This window comes from Muscardinus avellanarius (genome assembly GCF_963383645.1).
Source record: "Muscardinus avellanarius genome assembly, chromosome: 5".
Classification (NCBI taxonomy): domain Eukaryota; kingdom Metazoa; phylum Chordata; class Mammalia; order Rodentia; family Gliridae; genus Muscardinus; species Muscardinus avellanarius.
The window spans coordinates 49703602-49722765 of record NC_137790.1 but is presented as its reverse complement, the minus strand read 5'-3'; the positions used below and the strand labels follow the sequence as shown (position 1 = coordinate 49722765).

At 39.9% G+C, this 19164-nt stretch overlaps 1 protein-coding gene across 1 annotated transcript in view; it reads right to left on the bottom strand.

Annotated features, from left to right (window-relative positions):
• CMSS1 (cms1 ribosomal small subunit homolog) overlaps positions 1-19164 on the bottom strand; it is a gene marked incomplete at both ends in the record, with an annotated part of 375234 nt that overhangs the window by 16015 nt on the left and 340055 nt on the right. Inside the window, 3 exons of the mRNA XM_080696219.1 lie at positions 431-490; positions 5170-5299; positions 7186-7257. Coding sequence (XP_080552345.1) covers positions 431-490; positions 5170-5299; positions 7186-7257 — 262 coding nt within the window. The remainder of the gene's footprint in view (positions 1-430; positions 491-5169; positions 5300-7185; positions 7258-19164) is intronic.

The following is a 19164-nucleotide window of genomic DNA, read 5'->3' as shown; positions in this document are numbered from 1 at the left end:
AACCGTGATCCTCCGGTCTCAGCCTCCCAAATGCTGGGATTATAAGTTTGAGCTACCAAGCTTGGCTGGAAACTTTTAATTTTAAATGTGGTTTTAAAAGATTTTATTTTAGCAGGACATGGTGGCGCATGCTTGTAATCCCAGTACTTGGGAGGCAGAGACAGGAGGATCATAGGTTTGTGGCCAGCCTCAGCTACTTAGTGAGGCTCTCTGAAACTTAGTGAGATCCTGTTTCAAAATAATGTATAAAAATAAACAGGGCTGGGGTGTTTCTTGGAGGTAGAATGCTCTGGGTTCAATCCCCAGTTACACACACACACACACACACACACACACACACACACACACACACTGTTGTAAAGAGACAAAACTTATTTCTTAATGGAATAATAACCTGGCGAATGACTTTTAAAAGCCAGCGTTTACTTACTTTCTTTCAGGTATGATGAGAGACTGTGAGTCAAATCATTAGCCTTGAGGAAACAGGATTCTAGAAACAAAAGAAACATGCAATGGCAAACATGATAGAAATAACCCAAATATGAATGACATATTCTCGAAAAAGTTACAAAACATTGGCAAATGAAAGGCTCGCTTAGTATTTTAAAGCATTGTTTAGTATTTAAAATAGCAGCAGGAACAAGAAGTAGATTTTTAACCCTCTATGGAACTTTCATACTTTCTAAGAGTAGTGAAACAGAAGGCTTTGCTAGCATTCAGCAGACGGATGCAGCACCTTTATTTTTCATGAGTCCAGTGATGAGACAACACGGCCTATTAGAAGGCAAATGTTAGAAAGATGTACATTACCAAGTTGCAGGGGAACAGGATGCTTGTTAACTGGAGGTGGAAGTATACATTGGTATGCTTTGTTCCGAACAATAGTGATATTAAGACTTCATGCCTTATAACCCCATGATTTTACTTCTGGGTAAAAAATGGAAAGAAATTCTTTGTGCTCTCTAAAGGGACACATATAAAGACATTCATCCTACCATATTTGTGATACTGAGATGCTGGAACAACATAAGTGTCCATATATGAAAAAATGGGTGAGAAATATGTGGTAGGTAAAAACACTTGAAATCCCAGTATTTGGGAGGCTGAGACAAGAGGATTGCAGGTTTGAGGACAGCCTTAGCAAGTAGTGAGACTCTCATCAACCCAGTAAGACCCCGTTTCCAAATAAAAATAAAATAGGGCTCGGGGTGTAGCTCAGAGGCTACACCACTACCCCCCACCCCCCACAGGTAGAATGCTCTTGGGTTCAATCCCCAGGACCCCCCCCCCACAAAACCACCCTCCAAAAAACAAAACAAAACAAAATCATTGGAATGCTATGTAGCATTTAGAAGCAATGAATTTGATGTGCGAAAAGCCACAGAGGTATACTGAAATGAGTAAGAGGATCAACACAATGTCATTTACATAAAACTTAAAATATCAACATTGGGAGGCGAGACAGAAGTATTGTAGGTTCAAGTACACCCTCAGCAACGTAGCAAGACTCTCAGCAACCTAGTGAGGCCCTGTTTCAAAACAAAAATTAAAAATGGGCTGGGGGTGTAGCTCAGAGGTAGAATTCCCCTGGGTCCAATCCTCAGCACTACAGATAATAAAACGTAAACATATACTCAGCATTGTTTGAATGTACACGAGGAAAAAGAAAATAGAATGTGGATTTGGGAATAATAGTAATAATGCATCAAAATCCAACACAATGCAACCTCACAATAAAGGACAACATAACACATTGAAATAAAAAAGTCCCTTGCGGACCAATGACAATCATGACCTATCAATTTTATGAAATATTATTAATTCTTTACTTAAGATACAAAAAAGCAACATTATGATTATCATTCTAATTCTATAAGAAAAATGTCTCTGTAAACATAGTAAAGTGTTAGAACAAACGTAGTAAGTGAAATGAAATGTACATTGTGACCCAGCATATATAAATCACATTATGTAACTAAATTTAAAGATGATGCCTCTTATATGTTGTAAGCCTTTGATGGCCTTTAAAACTGCAATCCTCCAGGCCTGGTTATGATCAGACTCACCTGGAGCGTGTTACCAAAGACAGATCTCTGGGGTAGATTTTCCTTGGTGCAGTGTGTCAAAGTCCCTTGAGGGCGTGCCTGCGCTGCTTCTTAAGTTCCTCTGGGGTTTGGCTGCAGCTCGCCTATAGCCTTTTAGGATCACTGATCTAAACCACACTGCGGCTCTCAGGAGAGAGCAGACTCCTGTAACTCTGGCCTCAAAACCTGAATGCAGTGCCTATGCCTATGTCAGTAACAGTGTACACTGTACAGTGCACAATATTAATTAAAAAGACATGCTCTCACTCTACAGACACAACAACCTCAAAGCTAATTTAGACACTTGACAACTGTGTGGGAAACAATATTTATAAGCACCTACTACTCATGCCCCTTCCTGGGTCTATTTTTTAAAGTACGGCATTTTCCTCTATCCTAGCTCAAACTTCCGTTCGTCCTTGGTCTCAATAATTCAGGACTTTTCTCCTAAACCTTCCAATGAAGTCTTAGGCCATTGTGTCTCAGAATGGCTTAATTTTTAACTGAGGATCAAAGTCATTTTGGGGGGAGCTGTATTTCTAATCTAGCTTCTTTTCTCCCTAAACAAATCCATAAATACACATCCTTGTCTAGCAATGCTACTGAACACAACAATAATACAGCCCAAACTCAGTATGGAACTTATATGACTCCTTAAAGATTTCTTCTGACCTTTAGCTTTCAACAATTCTGGAGAGAATCAAGGTTTTTGATGTTCCGTGAAGTAACAGAATAGTAGGGGGTGCCATTAACTCACAGATCCTTCCTTCCTAAATTCAAAGGAGGCTCTAACCAAGAAGTGGAAGGGAAAAACAGCCACAGAGTCACAATGAAAGTCAGACTTCAGCTGAAGCTTGAGAGGAGTTACATTGTGCTGTAACCCTTGGTTCCTGCGACACAGCGGTCAGGACAGCTCTCACATCAGAGGAGCTGGGGTGCTGAGAAGAGCGGTTTCTAGCTGCTTTTGGAGCCATCTGGGCTCAGGAAGCCCAAAACATCAAGGCTTGCTCATGTCAAATGTACTCCTTCAATTCCCTAAAGGGTAATTTTCTTGGAAAAGAAACAGACAGGGGCACGCATGTCTCCAAACCCAAAGTGCGCTTTCTGAAAAAGCCTATCACAAAAGAATTATAAAAATTCAGGGAACAGACTGTTTTCCAGCTTCTCAAGCTTCTAGAAAGCATAAAGTTGTAATGGAAAAAGGAAATCAAGCTACCCTCGACTTTTTCCAAAAGCAGTATTAATCTATAAATAACTCATCAGGAGCCGTGTACCCAAACTCTTTATGGCTTGCTTTTATGACAGTATCTGTTTTCTTCTATCCCTGTCTCAAAGAGATACAGGATGTATCATAAGTTGAAGTTAAGTATTTTAATTTAAACAAATCAGCTTAATTATAAATACTCTAAGGCAGCAGATCTCAAACCACAGTTAGTGTAAGAACCACCTGGCTGAGGTATGAACCCTGCTAAATTTCAAGCCAAGTAGACTTTGCATGAAAGAGTCTGGGCTATTACCTGAAATACTGCTCTAAAACAGAACCATGACTAGGAATCCATGAGAGAGATGGCAACACAACTAGCATGCTCTTTTGGGCTAAAGCTCTTGTCTACTAAGGAGGAGTGAGCAAAAGCTTCATATCTCTCCTTTTCAATCTTTTTTTTTTTTTTTGGTGGTACTGGGGTTCCTGGAAACTCTTCTACCTCCGGGCTACACTCCTAGACCTATTTTTATATTTGGAAAACGGGTCTCTTAAGCCAGCGAGGCTGGCTTTGAACCAGCGCGATCCTCCTGTCTCTGCCTCCCAAGCACGGAGATTACAAGCGTGCGCCACCACGCCCAGCCCAATCTTTTTTTTTTTTTTTTTAATGTAACTTCTGTCCTCATTAGGGTCTCTTACTCTTTGAAGCATTTGCTCAAAAAACTGCATACTCAACAATTAGTCTTTTGAGTAAAAAAGAATCACAAATTTTGGTATTAGGTTTAACAAATGAAGAAATGATCAACAGTAAGACAGAATTATTAGACTGAGTTGGGCATGGTGATGTACACCTGTAATCCTAGCTGCTGGGGAGGCTGAGGCAGGAGGATCATAAGATGAAGTCCAGCCTGAGCAACATAGCAAGACTCTGTTTTTTTCTTTTTTTCTTTTTTTTTGTACTAGGGATTGAACCCAGGGAAATTCTATCCTTGACCTATACTCCAGCCATTTTATTTCCAAAGAGGGTCTTGCTAAGGCTGGCCTTGAATCTCCTGTCTCAGGAGATCCTCCTTGTCTCAGCTTCCCAAGTACTGGGATTATAGGCATGGGCCACCCCTCCTGGCTGGAACTCCATTATTATTATTATTATTATTATTATTTTTTTTTAGGTATTGGGAATGGAACCCAGGGGCTTTCTACCTTGAGCTGCATCCCCAGTCCTATTTTTTTATTCTTTATTTTGAAACTGGGTCTCACTGAGTTGCAAAGGGCCTCACTAAGTGGCTGAGGCTGTCCTTGAACTGTGATCCTCTGGTCTCAGCCTCCCAAATGCTGGGATTACAAGTGTGCTCCACCATGCCCCACCTGAAACTCCATTTTAAAATTAAATAAAAGCTGGGCTTAGGGGTGGATGCTTGTAATCCTAGCAGTTGGGAGGCTGAGCCAGGATTGCAAGCTCTCAGCCCACATCGACTACTTAGGGAAGCCTTCTACAACTTAGTGAGACCCTGTTTCAAAATAAAGAATAAAAAGTAGGGCTGGGGGTGTAGCTCAGAGGTGGAATGCCCCTGGGCTCAATCCCCAGTACTGCAGAAAAAAAAAAAAGGAGGTGGCTTAGTGCTTGCCTAGCATGTGCAAAGCCCTATGTTTAAGCCTCACTATCAATATCCCCCCCTCAAAAAACCCCTAAAAACAACAAAACAAAAAACAACAAAACAATACAAAACAGCACACACACAAAAAACTATTAGGTTGATGAAAGGGATATTATTACTTGGAAAATATACTTATTTACTGGCTGAGATACCCTCCCCAAATGAGAGGTTTGGTAAAAAAGAAGCATTTTTGCTCTGCATCTTTAGGAAAATCAAAGCCTGGCTATACCTGGTAGCATCAGTTCTTCTAGTTCAATCACTGAGCGGCTGCTGCTGTAATAGTCCTTCATTAGTTTCTGCAGGTCTTCAGGTGTTCCAGGTTTGGGCTCTGATTTTGCAAGAATCTCAGTAATTTTCCTCTAAGTTATGAAAAGGAAAAAAATGGAAAGATTTTAAACTGGCATTTGGTTTAGGCTCATTCCTCTCGCATTCAAACTGGACGCAGCTTTTGGTGGTAGCTGAACAGGACTATAATTTCTAATAAATATGCTTGAGGAAACTTCGTGGACACTTCCTGGACAAAACTATTGCTTTGAAAAAACGAAGGAGTGATCTCTAAATGGCTCCTTGTACTTTTCATCTATGACTTCTAAAGAAGTGAAGTTTCCGTGTGAGACTTCATAATAGGGTCATTTCTGTTAAAAGGCAAAGCACTGTTGCTGCTATGGAAACTTGCCTTAAATGACTGTATTTCCTGGAAGAGTAGAGTTTTGAGAATTTCTTGCCTAACCTGGTCTTGAGTTTGGATTTCTGGCATTAGAATTAAACCTGCAGAAGTCATCTGAGCATAAGGGCCTCCTGAAAAGGGGACTTTACTGCCCTGATTCTAAAGTCCTGGGAGCCTGACAGTCTTGAAGGGGCCCTACCGAAGGTCACACAGGAAACACTTTCCAACAGCAGTCTACTTCCGACTCGATTGCAAAGCACTTCTGTCGATGCTGCAATGTTCTGGGAGCACACCCCCATTCATGTCATCAGAAGCTTCCCTTTCCACTTCCTTCTAATATTACCAAGACCCAGAAGGAGTCACCCCTCACCCTTAGCCCAACTCTTTCCCCTCCTTCCACAATATCCTCATTTCTACACCACTGCCAAGAATGGTCAAAGAAATTAACTTTTAGAAATATGTCATCAGTGGACATGACCTCAGCCAAGGCTAAACTCTCCAGCTAGAGTTCTGACCTTGAGCCACAGAACTTAACACTCCTGAAGGCCATTAGTGTGCAAATTATCAAAGAGAAGTTGAAGCAATTTCTTTAAGGACTTGCCAAACCTCAGCCAATTTGGCATCCCTCGCCTTCCTATTTGGCCCTTTGTGAGAAAAGAAAACATGTGCGCACCCTTGAGTTTTCTAAAAGCTTGCTGTTAAGTAACTGGTTTGAGTCCATCTTCTTCCCTCTAATCCCAATCACATTTCCTCTGCTGACTTCAGCAGCAGACCCTTCTTGGCAGGGAGAGAATGACACTGCGGTTTGCACAACTGTGGTGGAAGGCGAAAGCTAACTATACTTTCTCTAAGCGGAGTGATAGTCTTCTATGTTTAAAGACAAATATCAAAATGGAAGGGAGCTTTTGTCTTAAATTATGGTTCAAAATTAGAGTTAGAAATGCCTTATTTTACCTTTGATTGCTTATTATTTTCATTATTTTCTTTTTATTAATATATTAAGGCATAAGTTCTTAAAAACTGAAATGAGTAGGAAAGGGAGTTCAGTAAATTTCTTTTCCTGGATAGAAGCAGAGTGGCCAGTGGGGGAGAATATCTCTGGGCTCCTTCTCGAAGTAGAAACCCAGATCTTACACTTAACCACAGTGAAAACACAGGGTGAGTAATGAAGATGTTTGGTGCTCCACAAGACTGAAATAGGAATCAGAAGAATTTATATTTAGCATCACAAGGAATACTTATTACTAGTGACCATAGGAAAGGCATCAAACCCTACTGAATCTTCCAATTCCTTTTTTTCTCTCTTCTGTACTGGTGAATGAACCCAGAGGCATTCTACTTCTGAGCTCTATCCCCGATCCTATTTTATTTTATTTTTTTAAATTTTGAAACAGGGTCTCACTAAGTTGCTAAGGCTGGTCTTAAAACTGCAACCCTCCTGTCTCAGCCTCAGGTGGACACCACTGTGCCTGGCCGAGTTTTGCATCCCTCAAGTGGGGATTACAATAGTTGCTTCATCAAAGAAATGTGATGGAAACCACCTGGGGCCATACCACTGTGAGAAATTATTAATATTACCTTTTTCCACTTCCTGGTCTTGGTGGCCTCTTCTTTTGTTTCCTTTGGTTGTATCAAGAAACATTCTTTAGGCTATAAAAGAAACATAAACAAGAAAACTTTCATCTTCACATGATGAAGTGTCAACAAATGGTAAGAGTCCCAAAGCACTTTCTGCCCTGCACTTATTCTTTAGAGTACTTTGCTAATATTCTACAGACTGCGATGCTGGAAGACCCACTGAAGCTTATTATGCAGGGGCCAAACTGAGAGAATGTGCAAAAGCCAGGACGTGCAGATGACTCAGATGGAAAATCTTTGAACAAGGATCAAAATGCGTGAGTGATCGTATATATGAGCTTGATGTGTGCAGAGTATTAAAGACAGGGCCAGTTTGTAAAATCACAGGAAGAAGAAATAGATGTGATTAAAATTATGATGTGGTAAGGCTGTCTCTGCCTAAAGTGACTGGGCTTTTCCATAAGCTGACTGTGTATGAGCCTGCATTTCCAAGTCACTGGTTTATTATTTTGTATTATCCATGACTTTCCTATTTTCAGTCAGCACAGAAAATCCAAAGTAGGACATATTTACTTATGTTTCCTAACATCAACTGCACCACATGCTTTTTCATAGTGACTACAAAATGAATGTGTCTCCTAATGGTGATAACAGTCTCAACACTGTGGCATCTAGAGTAATTTATTTTGCCTTTTGCCTTGACCCCTGAGTACTCTATAAGGCTCAGTGCTATTTTTATCCTGAGTTTTGTTTTTTAAGGTAGAAAAACAGGAAATTTGGACTAAGACCTTGATTTATAAAATAGCATGCCTCAGATTCCACATTTATTAATCATAAGCAGGAATATAAAATGTTTCCTGTGCTGGATCTTTTATGCAACATTTTTCAAACAGGTTGCCAAGTGAGATATAAAATGTAAGTGAAAACTTAGTCCAAGTTTTCCCTTGATTAAGTTTCCATTCCAACTAGAGAGTACTCTGTATAAGCTGGTAAAGAACTAACTAAAGCAATCTTATCTCCACTCACTCTGTTTAACATAATTACAGACGAAACTTTCTATGAAAGGGTGTAGGCAGCCTGCAGATTAAAGCAATGCCTATAGTTTCAAGTCAGAGAGAGAGATACAAGACTACATAATTTCTTCAAGTCACTGGGCCAAGAACCAGCAGTTTTTAGATTCTGTTCTAGTTAGAGGAGGTGAAGATTAAAAAGATTAAAATAACATGGGAATCTTGAAATTTTAGTTTTTCAGGTACAACAAAAAACTTGCAAAGAGCAATTGTATATGGCTAAAGAAAAGAAATATATCATGGCCTTTCTTATTTAGAAAGTTAAGCTGTTCTGAGGATACATGTCTATTTGATGTTGGTATATGCCAGTAAAAACTGTGCCAAGGCCATTAATATGTCCCAGAAGCCGCCAGGTTGTCAGAAGAATCCAATTACAGACCAGGTCAACATGCTTCTTAGGCAAAGGCTGGATGTGATTATTAGATTTCTTAAGGTATAGTGTCTCTTTACCAGTATCAAGGGTTTTGGGAAGCAGATTCAGAAATTTGTTAACATTTTCTTATATAGCATATGGGGACATTCTGTCAGAATATGTTAAATGCGTAGGTTGCAATTACGCTAGGCTTACAAAGCTGATTAATTCAGATACAACATAAATTCACGCTAAAAATGAGTTCAAAGCCAGGAATGGTGGAACATGCATGTAATACCAGTACTTGGGAGGCTGAGACAAAAGGATTGCAGGGTTGAGACCAGTCTCAGAAAATCAGTGAGACTCTCATCAACCTAGCAAGACCCCATTTCACAACAACAGCAACAACAACAACAACAACAACAGCAACAACAACAACAACAAAAATAAATAAAATAAGGCTGGGATTTAGCTCAAAGGTAGAACACCACTGGGTTCAATCCCTAATACCATAAAGAAAAGAGATATTTAAGTTGTAAGGATACAGACTCTTCAATTCTAGAAGAAAAAATAAAAATATAGTTTGCATAGGAAAAATGTTTGAATAACTGTTTTAGTAAAGAAACTGCATTAGGTTTAAAAGTCCTAAAGGAAATGAAATATAACATTTGTCTTCCAGGATCAGATAATCTAGTTGGCTGAAATGGAGTGCTAATGAAGAAGCTACATTTATAGGGTTAATTTCCACAGAGGTAAGATGGCGTTTTGAAAATCTCAATCTGCAGTATTGCAGATTCTTAAATTTAGCCAGTTGACTTATAAATAATGATGTTTACTCTAAGAAAGGCTGGGGGGAAATGTACAGCAGACTCAGGTCAGGCCACTAGCCATTTCTGGAAATCAATTCCAGTAGAAAATGACTTTGACGGTTGATCAGTAATGTTATTTTTTTATAGTAATCTTAAAAATATAGTCTGAAGAATCATTTGTCCCCAAAATATAAAAAAGGCATAGCTTTCAAGTGAGGCATTTGGAGTATGTTCTCAATTCCTTAAAGTATTAAAAATGACATAATTTAAGAATGATTCTCCTGGTTAGATATGCTAGGTCAGCCCTAAAATGCCGCTAAACGATACATAAAGGGCACTGAAAAGGCATAAATCAACAAAACCCAAGAAACTAGGAGAAAGAACAAGAGCCGTAGAGAGATTTTTATAACCTGTGGTTGAAATGAGTGAAAGCGACTTAGCCGACAGAGAAAGCTAGCATCAGTGTTTCTGAAAAGGTAGACGCTAACAATAAGTGATTCTGTTTGCGTTAATGGACTCTGAAAAAGTTTAGTACTATGAATTGCAAGTACTATAGAGAGTGAAGAGTTGCAAAGAAAAAGATTGGTCCAAAGTTTATATTTAGAACGATTAGCAACCCAACCCCACTAGGCTGCACCCCTGCCCTGTCAGCCAAATGACCATCCCATTATTGCTTCTCTTCACTAGCCCTTCCTGGCAGCACACTGAAGGTTTACTCTCTGGAGAGATAATGTGGACCAAGAAGTCTGGCAAGGGAAAAGAAGACAGAGGTTGAGGCTTACTTCCATTTCTTGCCTCTGTCCTACTGCAGGCAGGAGACTACTGAATTCTCCTCTAGAAAAATGAAATAGCCTTAGAAAAATGCCACAGGAAAGTGACATTTCAGGGTCCTACAGTAAAAATCTAGCTTGTTATTCCATTACTCCACTGAAGTACACTAATCAACAAATTCCAATCACACACAAAGACTTTACATCAAGTTTTTAGTGAGTTTGACTTTAATAAGAATAAATGACTAATTTTCATTAGGCATCAGGAAAGTTTCCAAGATGAGAGCAAATGAAAAGGAACCCAGAGGAAAGAGAACCTATTTCAAAATGGTTAAAATTGACATTCCCAGGAAGTGAATATTTTGCAGCCATGAAAGAACAAGGGGTACTATTAAAAAAGGAACAGTCAGAAATCATGTAAACATTAAGATAAATAAAAGCATTGGAATAAAAACTGTAAGAGGAAGGCTTGAAGAGGCAATATCCCAGAAAGAGATAAAAACTGGCAAAAAAATTAGAGAACCAGCCCAAGATTCAACACTCCAATAAAAGATATTGCTAAAAATGAAGTTATAAGAAATTGTAGAGATGGAGTGATCAAAGAAACAACCAAGAAAACCTTTCCAGAGCTAAAGGAAACTTTTTAGAACATGACATTCTACTGAAAAATTAGTACAATGATTAAAAAAACAATGTTTTCCACCAAGGAGCATCAATATAAAATGTATGAAAATCATGGATAAACAAAATGTGTGAAAATCCTAGATAAAGATTCTGAAAACTTCCAAAAAGAAATTTAACATACAAGATACAAATGATCAGGAAAAACAGTGGTGTCAAGACTTTTGAACAGCATTAATAGATTATAGAATGCAATTCCTTCAAAATTGAGTTAAACTTTTATACCCAGCCAAACTATTTACTAAGTGTAAGAGTAGGACAGGGACATTTTCAGAAATATAAGGTCTTGAAAAATTGACTTTCCACTCTCAGATACCAAAGGCTTTATTCCAGAAAAATAAAGGGTTAAACCAAGACTAAGGAAAAATCTAGGATTCAGCAAAGAGGGAGTCCAACCCAGAAGCACATTGAAGGGGCATCCAGGATGACCAGGGGCCTCAATTATTCAATGAGCCCAGAGAATAACCAATTTTGGTAGAATGAGGGTATGGAGGTCTGAAGGAAAGAAAAAGAACTGATCTACTTGAACATATGGAAAATGTTACTCATGGGCATGTGGAAGAGATGGTCAAACATATGGAATCAATTAACAGTAGGAATACAGAAATCCAGGCAAATAGAAATGATGCAATTATTAATGGCATGAAAATAAAGACTTGTATAAGAAAGAAGAGGTGATTATAGCTTCTCTTTTTCTCAGCCTTAAATAATATTTCCATGGTCACAATAATGTCACAGTGAACAACTGCTTTAACTAACATGTGGTAATGTGTCATTAGGGAGGCAGCAGCTGGAGAGAGAACAGGAGGTGGATGGGAGAGTTCTGGTCCTCATACACTACGTCTAGAATTAGTAGATTATGTCAGAAATTGATAAACTATAAGGTGGCGAGTAAGGAAAAAACCTAGGAAAGCTGAGCTTCTCTCTGAGAAAAGACCTAGGCTGAGGGCTGGACAAAGGAATAATTTCCATCCCAAGTAGATGAAGGTATGGTGTGAGATTTCATCATGTTACTCAGATGGTGAACAATTTAAAACTTATGAATTAGTTATTTCTGGAAATTTCTATTTAATATTCTCATATTATGGAAATAAAACCATGCATAAGGGGGACTACTGTACTATTTGGTCACACACACTCCAGCTGTTTTATTTTATTTTGAAACTAGGTCTTGATAAGTTGCTGAGACTATCCTTAAACCTGCAATCCTCCTGTCTTCAGATTCTTCCTGTCATGTACTGGGATTTCAGGCATGGGCCACATGTTTGGTCACAGAAGAGCTATTTAAAAACACTAGGGATGTGCCTCATAGATCTTGTCTAACAATATGCCTGAGGAAACTTAAGAGGTTTTGCCTCTGAGTTGTCACAGAAGGAGCCCAAGGTAGAGAAAGGTTTATCTGGAAAAGATTTGTAGATATGACTTTTGCCTAATGAGGTAAACCTCCAGAGGAATCACAGGTAATCCACACTGTGTTTAAAGGAATCATACATGCAGAAATACTATTAGTTTGGGCTCAGAGGGTCAGAGAATACAATGAATAGAACACTAAGGACTTTCAGAATTCTGCCAAAATGCATGTTGGTTGAAAGGACTGCTCGGTTGCAAATGCTTGTCACTTCTCATTTTTAAAAAATACACAAAGGGCAGAACAAAGTGTCCAAAGGACAAGACACATGGAGAATTATTCCTGGGCCTTGAGAATTCATCAGGAAACTTGTAACATTTGCTTTGTTGAACAAATGACTCCTTGTGTCTCTTATTTGTTTCCTTTTTGAACAGAAATATTAATAGAGGCTTTCCCATGCCTGTCCCACCACTGTGTGTTTGGTGTATGGAAGACAGTATTTCTCTCCAGTTTCATCGGTTGAAACAAAATAAACCAAAAGACTTAAGCTTAGAGAACTAGAAGCAAGGAACCTCAACTGTACCTTGGCCTGATTTTGATTCTGAGATTTTGGAGATTGAGCTCATGCTGTAACAGGATGAGACTTTTACAATATACCTTGTATACTGAAGGAACGTAAATCGTGGGGGCCAGAGGAAGATTGTGGTAGCCATTTTCCATGACAAATCCCAGTCATCCTTGTTTCCTTGTACTCATGCCCTTTCATAACGTGGACTTGATTTACTGACTTGGTCCCAGTAGAATACGGCAGATGTGATGGGACATCAATCCTGAGATTAGGTTATAAAGTGTGGATTCTGTCTTGAGTCCTGGCAAGCCAGCTGCCATGCTGTGAGGCACACATGTGGAGAAGCTCCAAGGCAGGTACTTGCCAGCCAATACCCACAGGAGTGAGCATCAGAGTGGATTAACCCCCATGGACACTTGATGAAAGATGTAAAGTCAGAGACACTGAGCTAAAAAATGATAGTGAGATGATAGGAACTGTGAGATATTGCATTTTTTTTTTCTGTTTTAAACAACAGACTTTAGGGCAATTTGTTGTGGAACAGTAGATTGATACAAAGAAGAACAGAACTGAGATGAAAGAATAAGGGTAAATCAGAGAGTGGGAACTTATAGACCCATTTTTCTCCTAGCAACAATCAAGAATGATCTTAAAAACGAAGAGTTAAAGAAATACAAAATGAGCAATGCTCAAGTAAATTAAATTAAAAGTGCTTCCGGGAAGATGGCGACCGAGAAAAGCGGGGCTTAAGAGCCCCGCTAACAACAAATCTCCATTACCACAAAATCAGCGCCTTTCATAGCCAGAAAACACCATCACCAGTGAAACAAAAAATCACCAGGCTCCAGAGAGAAAGCGGACTGAGAACAGAGCCACAGAGGAGATAACCGGCCTCACGCCCGAGGACGCGGCAGACACGGCAGCAGCGCCATACTGCCAGCGGCACCGGCGAACTCACGGGACGGCTACAGCAAGCCGAGGTGAGCCACTGCGGAACAGCCAGGCGGGATTTCTCCGCGCAAAGAGCATCTAAAGCTCCCAGTGGCCGAGCTCAGCACACGCTGCAGGGATTCAGAGTGGAAATCAAAACCAAGAAGAAAAACACCAGCCCCACAGCCGAGGGTGTAGCAGCGGCGCCATATTACCACCGGTGGCAGCAGCACCGAATTCAGCGAGGCCAGTACAGCTACATCTGCGTACTCAAGAACAGTGAGTCAAATTGCGGGCCACAGAGGAGAAATCCCAGTACTGTACTCCCTGGGTCTTAACCCAGTGGGGGAGGGGCGGTGGCAGAGATATCACACCATAGGAGAATGTGCAACCTGGCACCCCCAACAGTCTAAAGCAGCCTCTATCGACTCTCTGGGTCGGAGACTCTGTGATAAAACCCAGTAAAGGAGTAGTGGGGTCTGAGATACTACTGACTCGAGCTCCAGAACACCTTAAGTGAAGTCATAGTGACCCAAGGGAAGAACCCAGAGAAGGCACAAACATCCGAAATCATGGGAAAGAGGAATAATACTGGAGCAATAAATGCCCACAACCCCACAACATTAGAACCCGATAAAACAGAAAATCAGAGATTTCTAGAAGATCAAATCAGGAAAATAACTGTAGAAATAATAGAGGTGCTTCGAAAAGAACTCAGAGAGAGCCAAAAAGAGATAAAGGATGCAATTAATGAAGTAAAGGCCTCAATTCAAAGCACAAACAACCGATTAGACCACATGGAGAACAGAATCTCACTCTTAGAAGATGAGCAAACCAAAAATAAACGCATAGTTTCTAATCTAGAAAAAAATATCCGACAGCAGGAATCTGATATTGAAGAAATATGGGCCCATTTTAAGAGAGCTAACCTAAGAATAATTGGAATAGAGGAGGGAAAAGAAAGTGAAACCAAAGGGATCAACAATCTCTTCAAGGAAGTAATAGCAGAAAATTTTCCAAACATAGAGCAAGAGGTCGATACACACATCCAGGAAACTTATAGAACTCCCTTTCGACAGGATCGGAGAAGAGGATCCCCACGCCACATAATTGTCAAAATGACCAATGTGGAAGCCAAGCAGAGAATCTTAAAGGCAACAAAAACAAAGGGCCAAGTGACATTCAGAGGCAAACCAATTAGAATCACTCCAGACTTCCCAAACCAAGTCATGAGAGCCAGAAGGGCTTGGAGTAACATATTCCAAACTCTGAAAGAAAACAACTTCCAGCCAAAAATTTCCTACCCAGCAAAACTTTCTATCAGATTAGATGGAGAAATAAGAAGCTTCCATGACAAACAGAAACTGAAGGAATTTATGTCTTCAAAACCAGCACTAGAGAAAATACTCAAAGAGATTAACTACAAAGAAGAAATAGGTAACACACTCCAGAACTAGAGAAACAAGATTTTCTATCCAACAGACAACTAAGATTGGTTATCTGTGGAGATTCATTATTTATGTTAGTCTTTTACCTATCTCTAAAGGGTATTGTTTGCCTTTATTGTTGTTAATTTCTAGGATTTCTACTTGGAATATTAATATACCTTCAGATATAGCATTTGGAAATATTTTATCCCATTCTATTAGTAACTTTTAACTCTGTTTACATTGTCTTTGGATATACAATATTTTTTTTATTTTTTAGGGAGTTTGTATACTCCTCTGTTACCTGTGCCATTGAAATCATAACCAAGAAATCACTGCCAATTTCAATGTTGTGAGGTTTAATGACCCAGATTTTCTCCTAAAAGTTTATAGTCTTAAGATTTATATTTAGGCCTTTTATCTATTTTGAGTTAATATTTGTATATGGGATTAGGTAAGGGTCCAATTTTAATCTTTTCCATGTAATTATTATTTTTTAACAATATTTAGTTAAAAGATTAATATTTCCACCACCAAATGTTCGTGGAAACCTTGTCAAAAATAACTTGACAATATAGGGAAGAATTTAGCTCTAGGCTTTTATTTAACTCCAATGGTTTATATATCTGCCTTTAGAATAGTACTACACTGTTTCAATTATTGTAGCTTTATATGGTTTGAAATCAGAAAATAAAAAAAAAGCTTTGTTCTTTTTCAAGATCGTTTTGGGTACCTAGAGTCCATATTCCATATTAGGATAGATATTTTTCTGAAAAATAAATATATAAATATATGATAGTTTCACCTAAAAAATAGAAAAAAAAATATTCTCTGGTAAGAAAGAAAGCAAAAAGAAATATTGAAATGTTATCTTTAAGTCATCAAAAGCTTGGTATCAGACAAATGAAACTGTTATGTGAGATTATCATTTTTGATTTTAGATTAATTGCCATAATACTAGATGTCAACTACTAAGCCAAGCATGGGAGGGAGGGATAGGGAGAGAATGGGGTGGGGATTGGGTGGGGGCTGACTGGGAAAAGTGTGCATGTATGTCTACAAAAGTATGTATCCTACTATGATGTATGAATACAGCGCACCAATAAAAATAAAATAAAATAAAATAAAAATTAAATTAAAAGTTAAAACATATAATAAAGGCGAGTGAGGAACAGAAGGAATAAGCATTCTTGATAAAGATTCCCTTATGATCCAAGGAGATAAGAGGCTAGCTGAAGGAAAAGAGGTCCACTGTGGTCTCTGAGGGGGAGTGGATGGGTCATGGAATCACTGAAAGACACTGACATCATGCCGGCCTCAGTAAAGTCAAAAAAATCCCTCACAAGGGTTTATATTCTGGGAACCATAATTACAAACTCACTAGGGCTGGCTTTAAAATGACTGGTGCTGAGAAGGAAAGAGGGTGATGCAATCTCTAGGAGTAGGGGAATTCATCATTTATTTTGGAAGCAATACCTGGGTGGTGGTGGTGGTGGTGGTGGTGATGGAGAACTGCTGGCAAGTCTGTTATTATGCAGGCCAAAGATGTTTATTGAGATGTAAAATTATTGCTTGAGATGATGTAGTTGCATGCATTTTAAAACTTTTACAAAGTTATAAATCTGCTGCTAGAAACATTGGACAGATTGGCGGTGTGGACTCAGGAATACAAATTGTGAGGCCTGACTAGGGCAACAAATGCTCCCACCTGATGATAGAAAGAAAGCCTGAATGTATGTTGTTGTCGACAGTGTAACACCAGGGAGTTCTTCCTGCACACACACACACACACACACACACACACACACACACACACACACCATAGAGTAATGGCAACTAAGCAAATTGGTGAGGGCTTGTAATCCCAGTACTTGGTAGGCGGAGACAGGAAGATCGCAGGTTCTTGGCCAACCTCAGCTATTTAGTGAGGCCCTCTGCATCTTAGTGAGACCCTGTTTCAAAATAAAAAATAAAAAATAGAGCTGGAGGTATAGCTCAGAGGTAAAATGCCCCTGGGTTCAATCCCCATGACAAAGAAAAAAAAAAGTAATAGCATAAAATAATTTTTCTGATACAAAAAAGTAGTTACTTTTAGAAAACATATTCTTGGTCATGTCTGCCAAATAAATGCCCAACACTGTGCTATATACTATAATGGACATAAACTTTGATCCCAGTGGACATATGTACCATTGGAGACTCAAGCTCTATGTGCATGAACAACTGAAGGAAGACTCCAGAAAGGACAACGTGCCTAACAAGGAAGTTGTTCTTGGGGTGGTGGGTGAGAGAACTCAGGGGTGTTCACAGAGGCGCCAGACAAAGTGTGTGAGCAATCAGGGGAGGAGTCAGAGATTTCAAGCTGGGTTGGCACCCCTGTCCTGAATGGCAAGTCTTTCAATTGGGAAGTCTTTCAAGGATGGACCCATGGTGGGAAGGTCAAGGATTGGGGAGAAAGAAAATGGCAACTGGCAGCACATCTCAGTTGCTGTAACAAAAAGAATATCAACTACGGAGAAGGTAGCTCCTTGACAAGAAAAACAAAGCAGCAAAGAATATTACAAATGGAAACACAAATATTACAAATATTACAAAAAAGGGAACCACAGTGGAAGAATATCCAAAACTCAGATCTCGATATCCGCAGCAAAGAGCCTGAGCATGAGACTGAAGTGGTATGGCTGCCGGCACCATCTCAGCCCAAAGGCCAAACCACGACCAATAATTCTGCAGCCCCAAGAAATTCTGGCAAGTAAACCAAGGACTTGAAGTACAGAAGACAGCAGCAGAGCTCCAGCATCTTAAGCGACCAGCATCACGCTTCAGGGACAGAGAAAAAGATCCAAAAGTCCGCGTGATAACCAGAAGCTGGCACCCTCAGTGGTGCACTGTGCCCTCCAGATACCTGGCCCACAGGACAGCAAGGTAATCTTGCTCCTCAGCAGATGGGATGACTGCCTAGAGCAGCTGCAGATACCCTGGTGGGCTAAGATCTGGCGACCCACCCCTAAGGTGGGTGGGTTAGAACCTACAGACACAGGAAAGATCCAAAGTGCCCAGGCTGCAGTACTCACACAGGGTCCCAGGGGGTCGCTCTGAGATTACACTGGACACCCTCCACTGTTGCTGGTAGGGAGGCAAAGGCCCAGGGCCAAAAGGTGCAGAGCCCAAAGTCTGAAAACACAGAGCCCAGGCCTGGAAACTGCAGATCCCAGGTCTGGAAAGTGTAGAACTGAGAGCCTGAAAGTACAGAGCACAGGGCTGAAGATCGTGGAGCCCACGGTGGAAAGTGTGGAGCCCAGGGCCTGAGAGCGCAGAGCCCAGAGCGGAGAACATAGAACCCGGGGTGGAGATTGTGGAGCCCTGGGTCACAGAGCCAGAGCCCAGGGCCAGAGTCCAGGGCTGGAAAACACAGAACCATACACTTACACGGAACTAATTTATTGTGACAACCACCACCCTGACACCTGAACACAAAGCGGTCAGAGGCAAAAGAGGGACACAAACACTAAAGCCGACAATAGGTTACAGAGCAAATGAGAGATACTGGAACATACTCCAGAAGCTACTACAAATAACAGACATTATAGGGGCCCTTATTTGTAAACTAGCATTACTGCTTTTTAAATTTTTTTAGCCTTTGATTTATTCTTACAATTGTTAGTTTTTTTTTGCTTGTTTTGTTATTACATGCATGTCTGTTTGCTCCCCTGCCATGTTTGTTTGCTCTCAGCCCACTCCTTTTATAAGCGTCCTCCCTCTATCCTATCTACTCTCCTCTTTAAGCATTTTTCCCTTACTATATATCCTTGTTGTATACTCAGGGTATGTCATACCTTTATATCTACATACTCTATATTAACTACAAGAATCCCACTATATCATCATCTCTTATTCTCAACTAGACACTACCTTATTATACTTAAATTTGTACTCAATCATATCCTCTACTTTATCCTACTCCTGTACCCATAACTCCAGCTCCTTCCCCCCTCAACCCTCACCATTGAAAAAACCACTGTTT